This window comes from Pelodiscus sinensis, chromosome 2 (assembly GCF_049634645.1).
Source record: "Pelodiscus sinensis isolate JC-2024 chromosome 2, ASM4963464v1, whole genome shotgun sequence".
Taxonomy (NCBI): domain Eukaryota; kingdom Metazoa; phylum Chordata; order Testudines; family Trionychidae; genus Pelodiscus; species Pelodiscus sinensis.
The window spans coordinates 15972596-15989773 of record NC_134712.1 but is presented as its reverse complement, the minus strand read 5'-3'; the positions used below and the strand labels follow the sequence as shown (position 1 = coordinate 15989773).

General features: G+C 40.4%; 1 protein-coding gene across 5 annotated transcripts in view; it reads right to left on the bottom strand.

The window, feature by feature from the left end:
- The window catches only part of CYRIB (CYFIP related Rac1 interactor B), a 143698-nt gene that overhangs the window by 10716 nt on the left and 115804 nt on the right, over positions 1-17178 (bottom strand). For all 5 annotated transcript variants that reach the window (XM_025184920.2, XM_025184919.2, XM_006123559.4 and 2 more), the window contains 3 exons: positions 11130-11251; positions 7654-7759; positions 4122-4258 (listed from right to left, as the gene is read on the bottom strand). In XM_025184920.2, the coding sequence (XP_025040705.1) occupies positions 4122-4258; positions 7654-7759; positions 11130-11251 (365 nt within the window). The remainder of the gene's footprint in view (positions 1-4121; positions 4259-7653; positions 7760-11129; positions 11252-17178) is intronic.

Genomic DNA, 17178 nt, shown 5'->3' with positions numbered 1-17178 from the left:
CATGTCTTCACTACCAGGAAGACTGACACTCCAGCAGTCGATCTTCTGGAGTTTGATTTAGCAGGTCTAATAAAGACCCACTATTTCAATGCTGGTATTCCTCAATTTACAAGAAATAAGGGAAGCTGATGGGAGCATTTGCTCCTGTTGACCTCCCTCTGTGGAGATGGTGCTGAAGACTGAACTAAAGTACACGGACTCCAGGTACACAATTTAACACAGCTGGAGTTGCATATTTTAATTCGACCTCCCAAGTAAGTATAGACAAGGCTTAAGAGGGATAGAGCACTATCAACTGTCACTGAAGTTATCGGAAGTGTAGAGCACCTAGCAAGTCGTGGATGTCTTTAGAAGAAAAGTTCTCCATCTGGGAGGCCTCTCCCCACAGCGTGGGGTAGATGTATTGGGGAGGAAGTGAGAGAAGTTGTTGTGGGTTTTTTTTTTGGGGGGGGGGGGAGGGGAGAGACTTACTGTGCACTTTCAGAGCTAAGTGGCCAGAGAGATACAGCTGCTGAGCAGCTAGATGCTCAGCCCTGAAAGCAGCACAGCCAGCAGCAGCAGCAGCACTGAAGTAAGGATGATATGGTATTGTCACTTGGCCACACAGAAAGCAATAGCTGCTGGCCAAGTGCTTGGGGAGGAGGCTGTGAACTACTACAGACACAAAAAAGGGGCATATAATCAAACAAGTTTAAGAAGAGATGGTTACTCACTTGGCGCAGTAACTGAGGTTCTTCAAAATGTGCGACCCTGTGGGTGCATCCTTGCATCTTTGTTTGGAGTATTTGGCAGCAATGCCACTACAAGTCACTCGTGCACTGCCTGCCTCATGCACCACTGGTGCTTCCTCATGCATTTGACTTGGACTCCTCAGTTCCTTCTCTACTGCAGGCTGCTTAAACTCTGAAGTAGAGGGTAGAAGGGTGGGTAGCGAAGCACCCAGATGGACACACATCTTGAAGATCCTCAGTTATTGCACAAGGTGAATAACCTCCTCTTTGAAAGATGTCCCTGTGGATGCTCCACTCCAAGTGACTGTAGAGCTTCTAGAATGGCAGGGACTTTGGAGTTGGTAGAATAATTGCCGATAATATAGCTCGGTCCAGCCAAGTATCCGCCTTAGAGTCTTGCATGATTGCATAACGTTTGGCAAACTGTAGCTTTGAGCATGTCAGTCTTTATTTTCTGTATTACTTTGGGTAGTAATGGTATTGGTGGGAACACAAAGAAAAGGTTTGTGTTCCTGGTCAGGAACGTGTCCCCCATTGATCCCATTCTCAGACCTGCCCTGAAGCAGAATTTGGAAACTTGGTGTTACAGGCAGTTGTGAATAGATTGTGAGTGGCTCCATTTTCAGAATATGCATTCCAGTATTGCGTCATGTAATTCCCATTTGTGGTCACAGGGAAAACATCTGCCATAGCGTTCTGGTATCCAGGTAGGTAAGAAACCAAGATATGGATATTGTGAGTTGGATGCACAAATTCCAGGATCTCATGGCCTTGGTACATAATGAGCATGATCAGGTTTTCCCTTGCTTGTTTATGTAAAACATGCAAGTGATGTTGTCAGTGATTAAATCTCTCATGCATTGGTTTACTGTAAATGATAGGAATTGGGGATAGGCATTGTTGATGGTAGGAAGATCCTTCAGATGTACATGTTTCCTTGTCTTGGTTGTGGACCCTGAACTGTGCTATGCTGCATCTCTGCTCCCCACCCAATGAGAGATATCCATTGTGATAATCTGTGATGGCAGAGCTTGTGTAAGCAGGATCTCTGAGCACTGGTTGTCAAGTATCAGAGGGGTAGCTGTGTTAGTCTGGATCTGCAAAAGCGACAAGGAGTCCTGTGGCACCTTATAGACCAACAGATGTATTGGAGCATAAGCTTTAATGGGCAAAGACCCACAAGTGCGTCTTTGCCCACGAAAGCTTATGCTCCAATACATCTGTTAGTCTATAAGGTGCCACAGGACTCCTTGTCGCTTAAGCACAGGTTGTGCAGCTAGATCAACCGGACTAGAGTCCTTGAGAGGCACTGTTTATATCTATCCTGTGTTTGTTTGATCTGTATATGGCAGCTAGCCATCCTTGCAGGCAATGCATGTGCAAATATGTGTGTGACCACAAATGTGCATGTTGCCATGTGGCCCAACAGTTGCAGGCAGATGTGAGCTGTGACCCATGGGCTGTTCTGCACTGTGGATATAAATGTTTTTATCCTGTCAAATACTTGTCTCATGGAAGTGATGCCTTATCGCCACCGAGTCAAGATAAGCACTAGTGAATCTAACCATTTTGCTGCTTCTATTGTTGATTTCTTTTTGTTTATTTGTAGACTGAGGCTCTGGTAACAATCTATTGTCTTTTGGGTAAAGCAAATGACATCTGACTGAGTGTGTGACTTCAAGAGACAGCTGTTCATGTAAGGAAATATTATTCCTTGTTTTCTTAGCCACATCATCACTGTTACGAGGATCATGAGAAAACATGAGGCACTATTGACAGACTGAAAGGTAAAGCCTTGCATTGATAGTGGTGTGTGCCCAAAGTTAATATCAGAAAATGCCTGTGGGCAGGATGTAGAACATGAAAATAAGCATCCTACAGAATGAGGACTGAAAACCGGTCCCCTTGCTCCAGCGTGGTATTCTTGTTGTTAGAGTGACCATCTTGAACCACTGCTTTCTCATGAACTTATTCAGTTGAGAATGATGATAGGTCACCACCCTCCATTTTTCTTTTCTGTTAAAGAGTGGAAGTAAAATCTCTTCCTCCTGCGTTGTGGTGGAATAGTCTCCATTGCCCCTAATTGGGGGAGATGACCTACGTCTTGGCACAGCCAACGTTTGAGAGAAGGATCCCAGAAGAGGAGTGAGAGGATAGTATAGACAGGAAAGGAATGGTACAGCCTGTCAGATGATTTCTGGGTCCCATTTGTTTGTGTTGATGGCAACCCATGTCAGGCAGAATGGAAGTAAACAGTTTCCACTTAGATGGGGGGATGGTATAAGTGCTGGAATGTGGGAGAGGTCTTTCAGACTCATTACCAAGCCTTCAAATGTGTTTATTAGAGGCAGTAGGTTGAGACACTTCTAGTGGTAGAAGCTACTATCATTGGTGGTACTGCAATATACCAAGGTGACTTACTGCAGGGGTAAGCCACACTGGCATGTACCTCCCTTTACAACAAAACAGCACCTGTACACTGTACATACCTGTAGAAAATACTGTACATACCTGTAGAAAATACCGGTACAAAAGTCCCTAACTCTGACAAGCTCATAAGCTTTCTAGCTTTTGTCAACTGCCTTCTGCTCTTTTCATGTTAATTAATTATTTCTTCCACATACTTGTAATAATTATTTTCAGGAACATTGGGACAGATCTGTGCCACACTGATAGTCAATATAGACCTAAAGCCAGTGTAATCAGCCCAAGAGGACTTCACCTCTGCATGGGAGAACTTCCTGTGTTAGAAAGCCAACTTATCGAGCTCTTCAGCCGCTGTCCACTCTTCTTTCATTGCTGCTGCCATTGCAGGAAGAGAGCATGGTCAGATGAAAAACCATCACTGAAGACAAAGGTCATGTGCTATACTAAGCCTCGGCTGCATTTTCAGTACTGTGGTGGCCACTGCAGTCTTATCTTAAAGCAGGCATAAGGGGACCTAGCTTTCATACAACTTTAGGAGATATCAGGAAAGTGAAAAAAGTGAGCTTTAAACTATTTTTTCCCTCTCCTGGACCCCAATATTAGACCTGTGTAATTCGGCCACATTCCAGGATGTGGCCCATCTGACAATTATAAGCAACTTCTACAGCACGAACAAAGCAATTCTCAAATTCTCCAGAATACTTGATGAATGCTAACTTTCAATGAATTATCTTTTCATGATCAAGACAGGGTATCTGAGGATTTTAAGAATCAGGAAGTATCACAGAAAGACTGAAGCAATCATCATTCTTTTTACAGACAGAGAATCAAGAGGGATCAAGAGGTTTGCCCAATGTGACAGAGTCTGTGGCAGTGTCTGGAAAGAATCCCAGGTTTCTCCAAATCTCAGTCCTGGGTTCCTTTTAGTTTAACTGCCTATTTACAAACCACATGGCATTTTACCTTGAGCTCATCAAATCGGAGTGTGAAATGAAGAATTTCGGCAAACTGCTTAGCAAGAGCCTGCTCTCGCTCCAGGTGCTGAGTTGGTGAATATGGGGTGCTTGTCAGGGCTCCCAACAGACCTCGTAGCCCTGCCTCTAAACAAAGAAACAAAATCAAAACATGGTAAATGGTATCTCCTTCTACTACTTAAAATGCTAAAACATATGTTATTTCCATGATCTAAAGTGAGTTTTCAGATCAAATAAATTATACTTAGTTTTCATGGTGTATTTAAACTGGAGAATACCCCTGAACTGCTATTGATATAAAGCCTATGTCTCACTGGATTGTATAGTAAATTAATTTTTCTAGTTGTTTCAAGACTATATTAATTTTTTTTAACTTACTTTATAGTCAATATAACCATATGAAAAGCTATGCAACATTATGGAACAGAAATTAACAGTGAAAACAAAATTGCCCTAACTCCAAATGCCATAATAAAAAAATGGAAATAGATCTAGTAGTTAAAGAAGCCAAGCAGTGATGTCTTAAAATTTGGAGACTAAAATTTTATTTAAAATAATATATTGGCATGAAATTATCTACTTAATTAAAAATTGCAATTCTAAGTATCTTTCAATCCACTAGCCCAGAATGGAGAACTCTCCTGTTGGTTGAATATTTAATGAAGAATGTTTAAACCTTACCAGTAACAAGTGAGAACTTTAGCATATAATTGGTCAGTTTAGGTATGTCTACACTAGCCCCCTAGTTCGAACTAGGGAGGCTAATGTAGGCATTCGAAGTTGCAAATGAAGCCCGGGATTTAAATATCCCGGGCTTTATTTGCATCTTCTCATCCGGGTGCCATTTTTAAATCCCCCTAGTCCTAACTAACTGCCCGCGGCTACACACGGCAGTCAAACGTGGGACTTAGTTCGAGTTAACATTTGACTGCTGTGTGTAGCCGCGGGCAGTTAGTTCGGACTAGGGGGATTTAAAAATGGCACCCGGACAGGAAGATGCAAATAAAGCCCGGGATATTTAAATCCCGGGCTTCATTTGCAACTTCGAATGCCTACATTAGCCTCCCTAGTTTGAACTAGGGAGCTAGTGTAGACATACCCTTTCTTACACTTTTTAGACACATTTCTGCAGGCTTTCAAATGTTATTGGTCTACCCATTTTTTTCAGAAGGGGGGGGGGGAGGAGAGGAGTATGAGAAAATTTCCTTAAGAAAACTGAGTTTACCTCATTCATGAAATGCGATTGTGCAGTTGGCACTGTTTTGCTAGTAATTGTGGAAGTAGTAGTAGGCTGTTCAATAGGCAAGACACCACATATAGTTCTGAAAGTTCTATGATGTAGTTTCAACTAAACATACACAGGACTCTTTAGTATACTGGACAATTAACACTTCTATGCTGTAGCTCCAAGGGATGTTCTGGAATCTTGTGTCTCTCACCTACAAAAACTGGTCCAATACAAATACTGCCCCACCCAATTTGCCTGTTTAAGACCTATAAAACTAAGTTAAGCTATAGCTTTTTTATTAATTTTTTTCCCACCTTCAGAAACTTGAAACATTTAGGTATAGAAGATGCTACATTTTCATGGGGATCACAAGAAGTTTCCAATGACTCTGTGCTGACATACAAGGGAAGTTTATGGAAACATATTCCTGCAGGAAACATAGTATGGTGAGCGTGAAATATTTTCTTTCATTTTAGTGGTATAACTGGTTTGCCTAGAGATAGAGATACGAGTAGGCAACAGTGCATGTTTAAGATAAGGCAAGCACCTTCTGGAGGACAGTAATAAAATACAAGTGCATTATATCCACAGGATCAACCTTATCTGTGTTTGCTGACCTCCTCAAAGAATTCTAATAGATTGGTGAGGCATAATCTCCCTTTACAAAAACCATGTTGACTCTTCCCCACAAATCTTGCTCATCTATGTGTATGATAATTCCTCTCCTTTTTATAATTTCAACCAGTCTGAGTAGTACTGAAATTAGGCTCACCAGCCTGTAATTGCCAGGACTGTCTCAGGAGCCTTTTTAAAAAATAGGTGTCACTTTAACTATCCTCCAGTACTCTGGTACGGAAGCTGATTTAAATAAGTTACCTACCACAGTTAGTTGTTCTGCAATATTTGAGTTCCTTCAGAATTCTTGGGTTAATACCATCTGGTCCTAGTGATTTATTACTGTTTAATGTATTAATATGTTCTAAAACCTCATAATGATACCTGAATCTGGAACAATTCCTCAGATTTGTCGCTAAAAAGAATAACTTATTTATAAATTATCTAGAGAAAAGGGTAAACAATGAGGTGGCAAAATTTGCAGATGAAACCAAACTGGTCAAGATAGTTAAGACCAAAGCAGACTGTGAAGAACTTAAAAAAGATCTCACCAAACTAAAAGATGGGGCAACAAAATGGCAAATGAAATTTAATGTTGATAAATATAAAGTAATGCACACTGGAAAAAATAATCCCAACAGTACATACAATATGATGGGGACTAATTTAGCTACAACTACTCAAGAGAGAGATCTTGGAGTCATTGTGGATAGTTCTCTGAAAACATCCACTCAGTGTCCAGCGGCAGTTAAAAAAGCAAACAGAATGTTAGGAATAATTTAAAAAGGGCTAGAGAATAAGACAGAGCATATCTTATTGCCTCTACATAAAACCATGGTATGCCCACATCATGAATACTACGTACAGATGTGGTCACCTCATCTCAAAACAGATATACTGGCAATGGAAAAGGTTCAGAAAAGGACAACAAAAATTATTAGGGGTTTGGTACTGGTCTCATATGAAGAGAGATTTTTCATCTTAGAAAAGAGGAGACTAAGGGAGAATATGATAAAGGTCTATAAAATCATGACACGGTGTGGAAAAAGTGAATAAAGAAAAGTTATTTATTTATTCCCACAATATAAAAACAAGGAATTTCACCAAATGAAATTTCACCAAATGAAATTAATAGGCAGCAGGTTTAAATAAACAAAGGGAAGCTGTTCTTCATTTAGTGCATAAACAACCTGTGGAACTCCTTGCCAGAGGATGTGGTGAAGGCTAGGACTTTAACAGAGTTCAAAAAAGAGCTAGATAGATTCATGGAGGTTAGGTCCATCAATGACTATTAGCCAGGATGGGTAGGAATGGTGTCCACTAGCTTCTGTTTGTTTGGAAATGGGTGACAGGAGAGGGATCACATGAGGATTACTTGGTGTGTTCCCCCACTTTGGGGCATCTGGTATTGGCTACTGTCGGCAGACAGGATACTGGGATAGATGGACCTTTGGTCTGATCCAGTATGGCTATTCTTATGTTTTTAACTTAGGTGTGGGAATCTCCCTCACATCCTCTGCAGTGAAGATTAATGCAAAGAATTCATTTAGTTTCTCCACAATTGCCTTATTTTTCATGAATGCTCTTTTAGCACCTTGACTGTATCAGGCTACCGGCTTCTGATATATTTAATTTTTTTTACTGTTACTTTTTGAGTCTTTACCACCTTTCAACTTACCTAGTCTTTGTGAAAATTCATAGAATTTCTTTAGCTTGCCCACTAGTGGAACGACTGCACCCCATGCCTTTTCCTGCAATTTATCATCAGTGGGATGCTGTATTGCCTTGAAAATCAAACACATGAAGAAAGAAAAAAGTCAGACCTCACTGAATGACAGGAATCAAAACTATGAAAGTTTTCTTTCATTCAAAATATTGATTAAAAGAGATTCATCAAGGGCAATGATTGTGGGAAGAGAACACTCTCTCAGAACATTATGGTTTTAACCTGCATCCTATTATGAGCCACATTTCAGAGAGGTAGCCACATTAGTCTGTTTAAGTAAAAATAATGAGTCCGGTGGCATAAAGACTAACAATTTTATTATGGCATAAGCTTTTGTGGTTTGCAACTTACTTTGTCAGCTGTATGAAGCGAAAGCAACAGTAGATAGAGACAAATACCTACAATGCTCTATCAAGCATTCTTAAAACTATAATACCCATATGGGGAAATGAAGAAAGATTGATAGAGCCAGACGTACTCAGAAGACACGTACAACATGATATTCCCAACAAAGAAAGCAATAGAACACCACTGGCCATTACCTAAAGTCCCCAATCAAAACATCTAAAACACAGCATCAAGAATCTACAACTAATCATAAGCGGCGAGGAGTCCTGTGGCACCTTATAGACTAACTGCAGTGTAGGAGCATAAGCTTTCGTGGGCAAAGACCCACTTCGTCAGATGCATCTGACGAAGTGGGTCTTTGCCCACGAAAGCTTATGCTCCTACACTGCAGTTAGTCTATAAGGTGCCACAGGACTCCTTGCCGCTTTTACAGATTCAGACTAACACGGCTACCCCTCTGATACTTGACAACTGATCATAGTTTCAGGTGTTCGGAAGCAAGTCAGACCTCACTTACACACAGCACCCCTAACCTGAAACACATACCATCAATCACACACTAACCCAGTAAGCAATCACGGAAACAAAGCCCCTTGCTAAACCTGTCCACACATCTGCACCTGAGACACCATCATAGGACCTAACCAAATCAGCGATATAATCAAAGGCTCTTTCACCTGTACATTTACTAATGTGATATGTGTCATCATGTGCCAGCAATGCTCTTCTGCCACATTCATTGGACAAACCAAACTGTCTCTACTAGAGATGTGAATGGTTAACCTGTTAACCGGTAAGCACCACCCTTTTCGGATGATGCTTTCTGGCTATCGGAACTGGAGGGGGATGGAGCAGCTCCCCACCCATCGCAGGCCATGATTGGGATGCACTCCAGCCCAGCCAGAGCAGCTCATGGCAATAGAGGGGGAAATGTTCCAGCTTGTCCATCCCCATTTAATCAATTAACTGGTTAAGCATAACATTTAACTGGTTAATTAAAAGGTTATTTATATCCCTAGTCTATATGGAACAGAATAAATGGACACAAATCATTCATCAAGAATGGTAATATACAAAAACCAGGGAGGTTAAAATGTTCTCTCACTGAACACACAGTTAGGCTACGTCTACACCACAGCACTATTTCGAGATATTGGATGTGTCCCGAAATAGCTATTCTGAAACTTTTGAGTGTGCTCATTATTTCGAAACATAACGGGCTTGCTATTCTGACATCCCACAAGGAGTAAGGGACGTTTTGGAATAGCGATTTATTTCAAAATAAGTGCTATGTAGACAGCGCCAAATTTTGAAATAAGCTATTTCAAAATTAACTCGAAATGAGTTATTCAACAATGACAATTAAAACTTGTATTTGCTTGTATTTGGAATTTTGCCAGATTAGATTAGTGGTTCTCAACCTATTTACCATTACGGGCTGCATATGCAGCTCTGTGTTACATGGGCCGTATCCACATAATATATATACTTCCTGTATGGACTGAGGATGTCACATGGTAGGGCTGCACAGTTTGAGAGCCACTGGATTAGAGTATCACAATGGTCCATTCCAGCCTTAAAGTCTGAGTCTATGACTCAAGCAAATATTATGTCCAGTTCTGGTGCCTACAAATTCAATAAGAATTTTGATGATTTGGAGAGGATTCAGAAAAGAGCCAGGTTAAAAAACATGTAATATATTGATTGAGCTTTTTTGAGTCTGTCTATTTATCTTAACACTGAGAAGGTTTAGGGATGACTTGTTCACAGAATATAAATATCTCCATGGGCAGCAAATATTTAATAATGGGCTCTTTAATCTCTCTGAGAAAGGAGTAACATAATCCAAAGGCTAGAAATTGAAATTAGATAAATTTAGACTGCAAGTAAGGCATAATTCTTTCACAGTGAGAGTAATTAACCACTGGAACAATTTATCAAGGGTTGTGGTAGATTCTCCACTACTGAGAATTTTTAAATCAAGATAGAATGTTTTTTCTAAAAAGATACTCTAGGAATTATTTTTGAGGAAAGTTCTATGGCCAGTGTTATATACAAGGTCAGACTGGAAGATTACAAGGATCCCCTCTAGCCTTAGAATCTATGAACATTGTCTTGGCGCTGAGGTTTATAGTAAGAACTGTTCAGACCTGCAAAGTCTGACTCCTAGTTGAACTTAAGAGCAGACCATAGAAGTATCACGTGGTGCCTTTTTAAACACTTCAGATGGTAATGGCTATATAAAATTAGCTAACAGGTCTATGCAATTTCTATAGATCTTTAGTTACTTGCAGTAGGGAGAATAGTTGTCATTTGCATGGCTGAGGATTACAATAGAAGTTCATATACTTTTGAGGCATGGCTCAGAACCATGAATTCTCTAGAAATGGAAAAGCTGCCTGTTCCATCTTTTATTAGAAGCAAAGAATAACTGGGACAAACTTTTAGAGGGGGAAACCACGACCTCAAATCTGGTTCTAGTTCAGATAAGACTATTAAAATATATTGTGGGGTGTTTCTTGTCTAAAGATTCACACAGAAACTTTTTCCAGCAAGCAAAAAGATGGCTCCGACTGAATCTAAAAAGGTAAACTTTTCTTTCTGGCTCATGCATTAATACAGTAACAAGGATTTTGCAATTTCAGCTTAGTTAACCAAAAAAGGTGTGGTGAGACAAAATCTTCAATGGTCTCCAATTGCTGTGTTAGCTTGCAGTAGTAAACAATAAAAAAAGTTGTTTTAGTCAGTAAAGTCAGCAAATGTTACTGAATATAGACAGAAAGCAGATTTGTCTTAGCCTAGACAGCCAAGATCCAGCAGTAAAAATTCTGTTAAGATAAAAGCTTTAGAAGAAACATATTTTTATTACTGAACTATGTGCATTTAATATCAAGGCTATTCAAGACTAATTTTAGAATAGACCCATGCTTCAAAATAGAATATTTTAATTTAAGATTACTAGTACAATAGTTCCTGCCAGAGAAACTGAAGATCAGATCTTGTCTATGTGTTCAGGATTATGTACACCAACAACACTCTACAGAATTATGAGTATCATAAAATATCTAACAATGCTTTACCTCTCGTATTTCGTGGCCAGCTCCTCTATATGACTGTAAGTCTTCCAGGATTCCTTCAGCATCCTTTAACACTACATTCACCTGATTATAAATTTCCTTTTCAGATTCTGTGGGCTGGGCATCTAAACAGTAAGAAAGCATATTAAATCATCTGTTTAACTGTGTGAGCTTTAAGAGGTACACCATGATCTATAAGACAAAGTTCCTAATGAATTTCCATATAACTATATTCCACTTTCTACATAAAGCCACCACCATATCGCTGAGAAACTTCAAAGATAGCTACAGGTATATATTTTCTCCATTATTATTTGGATTTGGAACCTTCCGTGTATGAACTCTATAGGCAGTGGGGATATTATAGTCTCAATTTTACCCTCCAGATTACCCCACACTATTAACCATGTTTAGTTATTATTTTAAGGGTTTTTAAAATTCAAATTGACAAGTTTAAATATATTTTTATTTATCACATCATATAATGATTTATTCTCACCTTTAGGATGCAGTAGAAACTCAGTGAAAGTGTTATGGAAATACACATTGATTAAGGATACATTAAAAGTGTTACCAAACAAGGTAGCCTTAAGTACTTTCATTTCAAAAATTGAATATTTTCTATGTTTTAAGTTTTCAGGAGCAGGTACTGTATTTTTGTGTATTCTGTATTGATCTGGGAACTCTCTCAGTACTGAATGTATTAAAAAATACTAGGGGCAAGTAATTAATTGGTCATGAGACGATTCATTGTAACTGGGTCAAAGACAGATGCAACAAGTTGATAAAGACATTTGTGCAGTTTCTCCTGTATTTTTATTACACTTGAGCTATATTATTATCCCATATAACTGGATAATTAAATCTCATTTTCAGATAGAAGACATGCTCCTTCTTTCAGCATCATTTAAATAATACTGTATTTGCCCAATAAACAAAACTAATAAAAAGGATGTGTATGTTTTAAGAAATCTTGAACTTTTTGTGGTCTAATGAGTCTTTTTTCTTAAATTAGGAGGTATCATCTGAGGTGAGATCAGATTGTGAGAAAAAAATATAACAATACAGTATTGCCTCCTTTCAGATCCCTAACTGGTAATTATGATGTCAGAAAGAAAAGCAACTCAGACCAATAAAACTGGTCACTATTTCTGAACTCTACAGCTTTTTTATTGACACTATTTCTTAGCTAACTATACTAGCAAAATGATTTAGGAAATAAATTTTCAAAAGTACATTAATCTAAGATTTTCCAAGTACAAAATCCAGGGAATTATACTGATCAAATAATTATTTTTCTAAGATTATCTGTAAACAATTGACCACTAAATACTTATATTAGGTGCAGCTAGGACTTTAAAGGTGTAATGTAACTAATAGACACCACATTAAAGGTTAATTTTAGCAAGGGCCTTCTTTCCATGATATAAACACATAATTCCTATGAAAGTTGATGGAAGTTGGGTGCCCCCATTAACTGGAGTGCACATCCTTAAATTTACACATAGTGGAAAACAGTTTTAATACATGGATCACGATGGAACAAAAAGATTACACATACATAGTCTATCTGGCTTTAGTATATTTATTTGTCAAAACCACAACTACAGAGCATCTAATGTTAAGTGCATATGGGACAATGTTAGCAAGTAGACCTTGCAACAGTTTATTAATACTTAGTATTTCATTATTAAGAAGTGTCTGAACACAAGGAAGCTTGCTGCTCCCTTTTAAAAAGAAAAACATATCACCACATTGATTAGGGAATGACTAAAGAAATAACTGGCCAAAATTTTTAGGATTGTCACAGAAAATTCATATTTATAATTTTGAAAGCTGCTGAAGACTGCTGTAAGAAATGAAGACAAAAAATGGGAGAAAATAGCAGATAGATAAGCAGCAGTTTACTATTAGCAGTTCATGTACAAACATGAAATGCTACAGTACATGAAATACTATAGGACAGTACAGTCTAATATAAAGCTCTGTAGCGTTCCAAAGTATTTGCATAGTTTAATAATGCAATCAAGACTTGCCACTTCGGTTTTCTTATGTTGAACACATCTCCTGTAGTCTTAAAACTTTTCCATTATCCTATCGGGTTTCACCCTTCTTATAAAGGGGTGTTCCTTTTAGACACTGACAAAGTAGTAGAAAGATTTGTGAAGATTCTAGTCAAGTCAGAAATTCGACACTGAATGGATATGCTGAGTAAGATGTGTTAGGGTAGATTGTTCTCTTTATTTTTTAATTCATCTGATGTGTGATACTGCCTAGATATTCGTCTCTGGGAACTGCTTCAGTTAAGGGTCTCTGGCTATGGAGCTCACAAGGAAGAGGAAGGATATTTATGCCACTGTTCATTTTACAATCCTTTAATGACTGATTGCATTTATGTATGTCACGTATCCAGAACAGGATGAGGGGTTGATACAATTGTTTATTCTAAAGCAAAGGTGGAAAAGAGTTCCTATTCCTGCTCATATAGCAAGACCAGAATTCTATATTTCCCTTGTAACACCTGATGACAGAAAAAACACCAAAAAGTTCTCTGCAATGTTTAAATGATTGGGATTGTCAATTGTTGCTTGTGGAAATTACCACCTTTCAGTAAACAGGCTAATTTCACCATGTATTTGCTGTTACCCATGCAGTCCTGTGATGCACAAACAGAGGAAACTTGAGGAATAGAGAGATTATTTTACAGCCATATTTGTCACGAGTGTGATCCTTATAGGAATACTGTGCCCAGGATTCAAGAAAGAGGTTAATAAATTGGAGAGGGTTTAAAGCAGAGCTATGAGAATGATTAGAAAATCAGAAAAAAAGCTGTATCATGAAAGACTCAAAAAGATTAATCTTAACCAAAATAACATTAGGGATGACGTAGTTACACTTTACAAATACTTACATGGGGAACAAATATTTTAAAATGGGTTCTTCAATCAAGCAGAGAAAAGTATAATATAATCCAATGGCTGGAAGTTGAAACTAGACACATTTAGATGAGAAATAAGGTGGAAATTTTTAAAGGCGAAAACAGTAAACCACTGAAACATTTTACTAAACTTTGGTTTGCACTCTCAATTACTGAGAATTTAAAAATTTGTATTGGATGCTTTTCTAAAAAATCTGTTCTAGGAATTATTTTAGAAGAGGTTCTATGGCCTGTGCTATCCAGGAGATCAGACTAAATAATCACAATGGTCACTTCTGGCCTTGAAATCTACCAATTTGTTCTAGATTAGAAATTAGAAAGACTGGCCAGCTGTTTTGAGCCATTGATGAGTCATTTTAGAGCTAGCCACCAGTGAATTTTAAAATGTGATTGGTAAGGGAGTGCCCTAGGTTCAACATATAGCTAGCACCAGGGCCGGCCTTAGGCCGATTCCACCAATTCGGTCGAATTGGGTCCCGTGCCTACAGGGGCTCTGTGCCCCTGAATCCGGAAGTGCCAGATGGCGAGTTACAGAGCCGGGGGCCCTGCTCCACCAATATGTGGAGCTAGGTCTCTCCCCTGCCTCTGCCCGGAGTGGGCCCCAGACCTCCCCTACTGGTCCCCCATGCGTCCTTCCACTCTGCCCCCAGAGCGTCCCCCTCAGTTCCTGCTGTTGCCCATGTGCGGCGCTGCACGTGGGCGGGGAGGACGCCCAGGCCGTGACGTGACGTCATAGCCCGGGATTTTAAAAGTCCTGGGAGGCCACATTGTGGGGACTCGCTGGCTCTGGCTTCAGCCTCCAGGGCCCGAGCACAGGCCCCGGCCTCGCAACCACAACCGCAACGTGGAAGGTAGGGAACGGGCTGTGTGGCGGCAGCAGCAGGGCGGGGGGAAGGGAAGGGGCTTGGGCTTAGGAGGGGGTGGGGTGATGGTGGGGGGGAAGGGGCTTGGATGGAGGCAGAGGGTAGGGGTGGAAGGAGAAGGGGCTTGGGCGGGGGGAGGGGAAGGCACCAAGAGACATGGGTGCAGGAGAGACAAATGCAAGGGGCGGGGGCCAAGGTCAGGAGGGGAGGTGTCAGTGGGAGAGAGGACAGGGTGAGGCTGGGAGAGGAGAGGGGAAGGGCACTGGGGGCAAAAGGGGCAGGTGCTGGGAGAAGGCTTGAAAGAAGGGGTGGGCACGAGAAAGGTGGGGATGGAGCAAGGCATATGTGAGGGCACAAAGGGGAAGGAGGGGAACGGGGGCAGAAGATAGTGAGGGGGTGGGCATCAGGGAAAAAGAGGGCAAAGGGGGAAGGGGCAGTAAGGTAGTGAGGGGGTGGGCATCAGGGAAAAGAGGGCAAAGAGGGAAGGGGCAATTTATTCCAATGTTTAACCACCCTGACAGGCAGAAAGTTTTTCCTAATGTCCAACCTAAACCTCCCTTGCTGCAATTTAAGTCCATTGCTTCTCATCCTAACCTCAGAGGCCAAGCAGAACAATTTTTCTTCCTCTTCCTTATGATACTCTTTTAGATATTTGAAAGCTGCTTTCACATCCCTTTTCAGTCTTCTCTTTTCCAAGGTAAACATGGGCAATTTCTTCAGCCTTGCCTCATATCTCATGTTCTCTAGACCTTTCATCATTTGAGTTGATCTTCTCTGGACTTTCTCCAGTTTCTCCACGTTTCCTGAAATGTGGCGCCCAGAACTGGACATGATACTCCAGCTGGGGCCTAATGTAGGCTCATTCCCTGCCTAAGGGACATGAGACTGGGTGGGTTAATTTCCAATTTTCTTGTTTATTCTTTTCCTAAGCCAGGAGGGCACAGTAGTTCTGATGGGGGTTGGAGAGGGGATGGAAGCCAGATCCAAGATCAATGAGCCCTGGGAAGGAGACTGGACCTGTGGATGCCTTGGGGGACAGCAGCAAGGGCCTGCTTTGGGAAGCCCCCTCTTTGGAGGTGAATGTGGCAGCACTGAGACACCACTCAGAAGCAGGCGCCACAGATACTAACTGCAGATTCATGGGACGGCTCTCATAGATCTTGCACACTCATAAGATGATAGATCTGCAGGGGTGGGGAGCAGTGGCGTAGTGAGGGGATCAGAGGGGTCAGTTGCCCCTGGGAGAAAAATATAAAATGGATCAAAATTATAGGTGCTTTGTGAATATGCTGACTTGAGAGCGGAAAGATTTCATATGATCACATATGATTCCTGGTAACCCATCTCAAATATGAAAAACTAGGTTGATACCTGTTCATATCAGGAGCTGTTGAATTCAGTTCATCATTTGCAGTATCTCATTAGGATGTTTAGTGGAGAAGATACTGTTGGGTTTTTTTTATTTATACTGTGGGCAAAGCATGGGCTCACAAGAATTCCTCCATTATTTGACCATTAGTCTCAAAACATTTGGGCTGTGTCTACACTGGGCCACTTATTCCGGAAAATCAGCCGCTTTTCCGGAATAAGCTGCGAGCGGTCTACACTGGCCCTTGAATTTCCGGAAAAGCAACGACGCTCTACTGTACAAAATCAGCCGCTATTCCGGAAAAACTATTTTGCTCCCGCTCGGGCATAAGTCCTTATTCCGGAACACTGTTCCGGAAAAGGACCAGTGTAGACAGCCCAGTAGTCTTTTCCGGAAAAAAGCCCCGATCGCGAAAATGGCGATCGGGGCTCTTTTCCGGAAAAGCACGTTTACATTGGCCACAGACGCTTTTCCGGAAAAAGGGCTTTTCCGGAAAAGCAGTCTGCCAATGTAGACGCTCCTTTTCCAGAAAAACTGAAAACGGAATAGTATTCCGTTTTAAGCAGTTCCGGAAATTTATGCCAGTGTAGACACAGCCTTGGTGTTTTTCTAAAGGCCTGGAGTCAGTTGATTATGTAGGAATCTCATCTTTATTTATAAAAAGTTCTCTATACTTTTGGGCCTTACAGCTAAGGAAGAAAGCTTTAAAACATGAACCCTAAATACTCAAACAAAAGGCCAATAAAAATCCAACATGTTTTATTTTTAAAGTATCTTATGATTTGTAGACCACTCTCATAGCTTTGTGTAGGCATTCCTTGTGATTTTTGGTTTTGCAATACTGCTCTTTGGTGAATTTAGAGAGGTCTCTCCTTTCAGTTT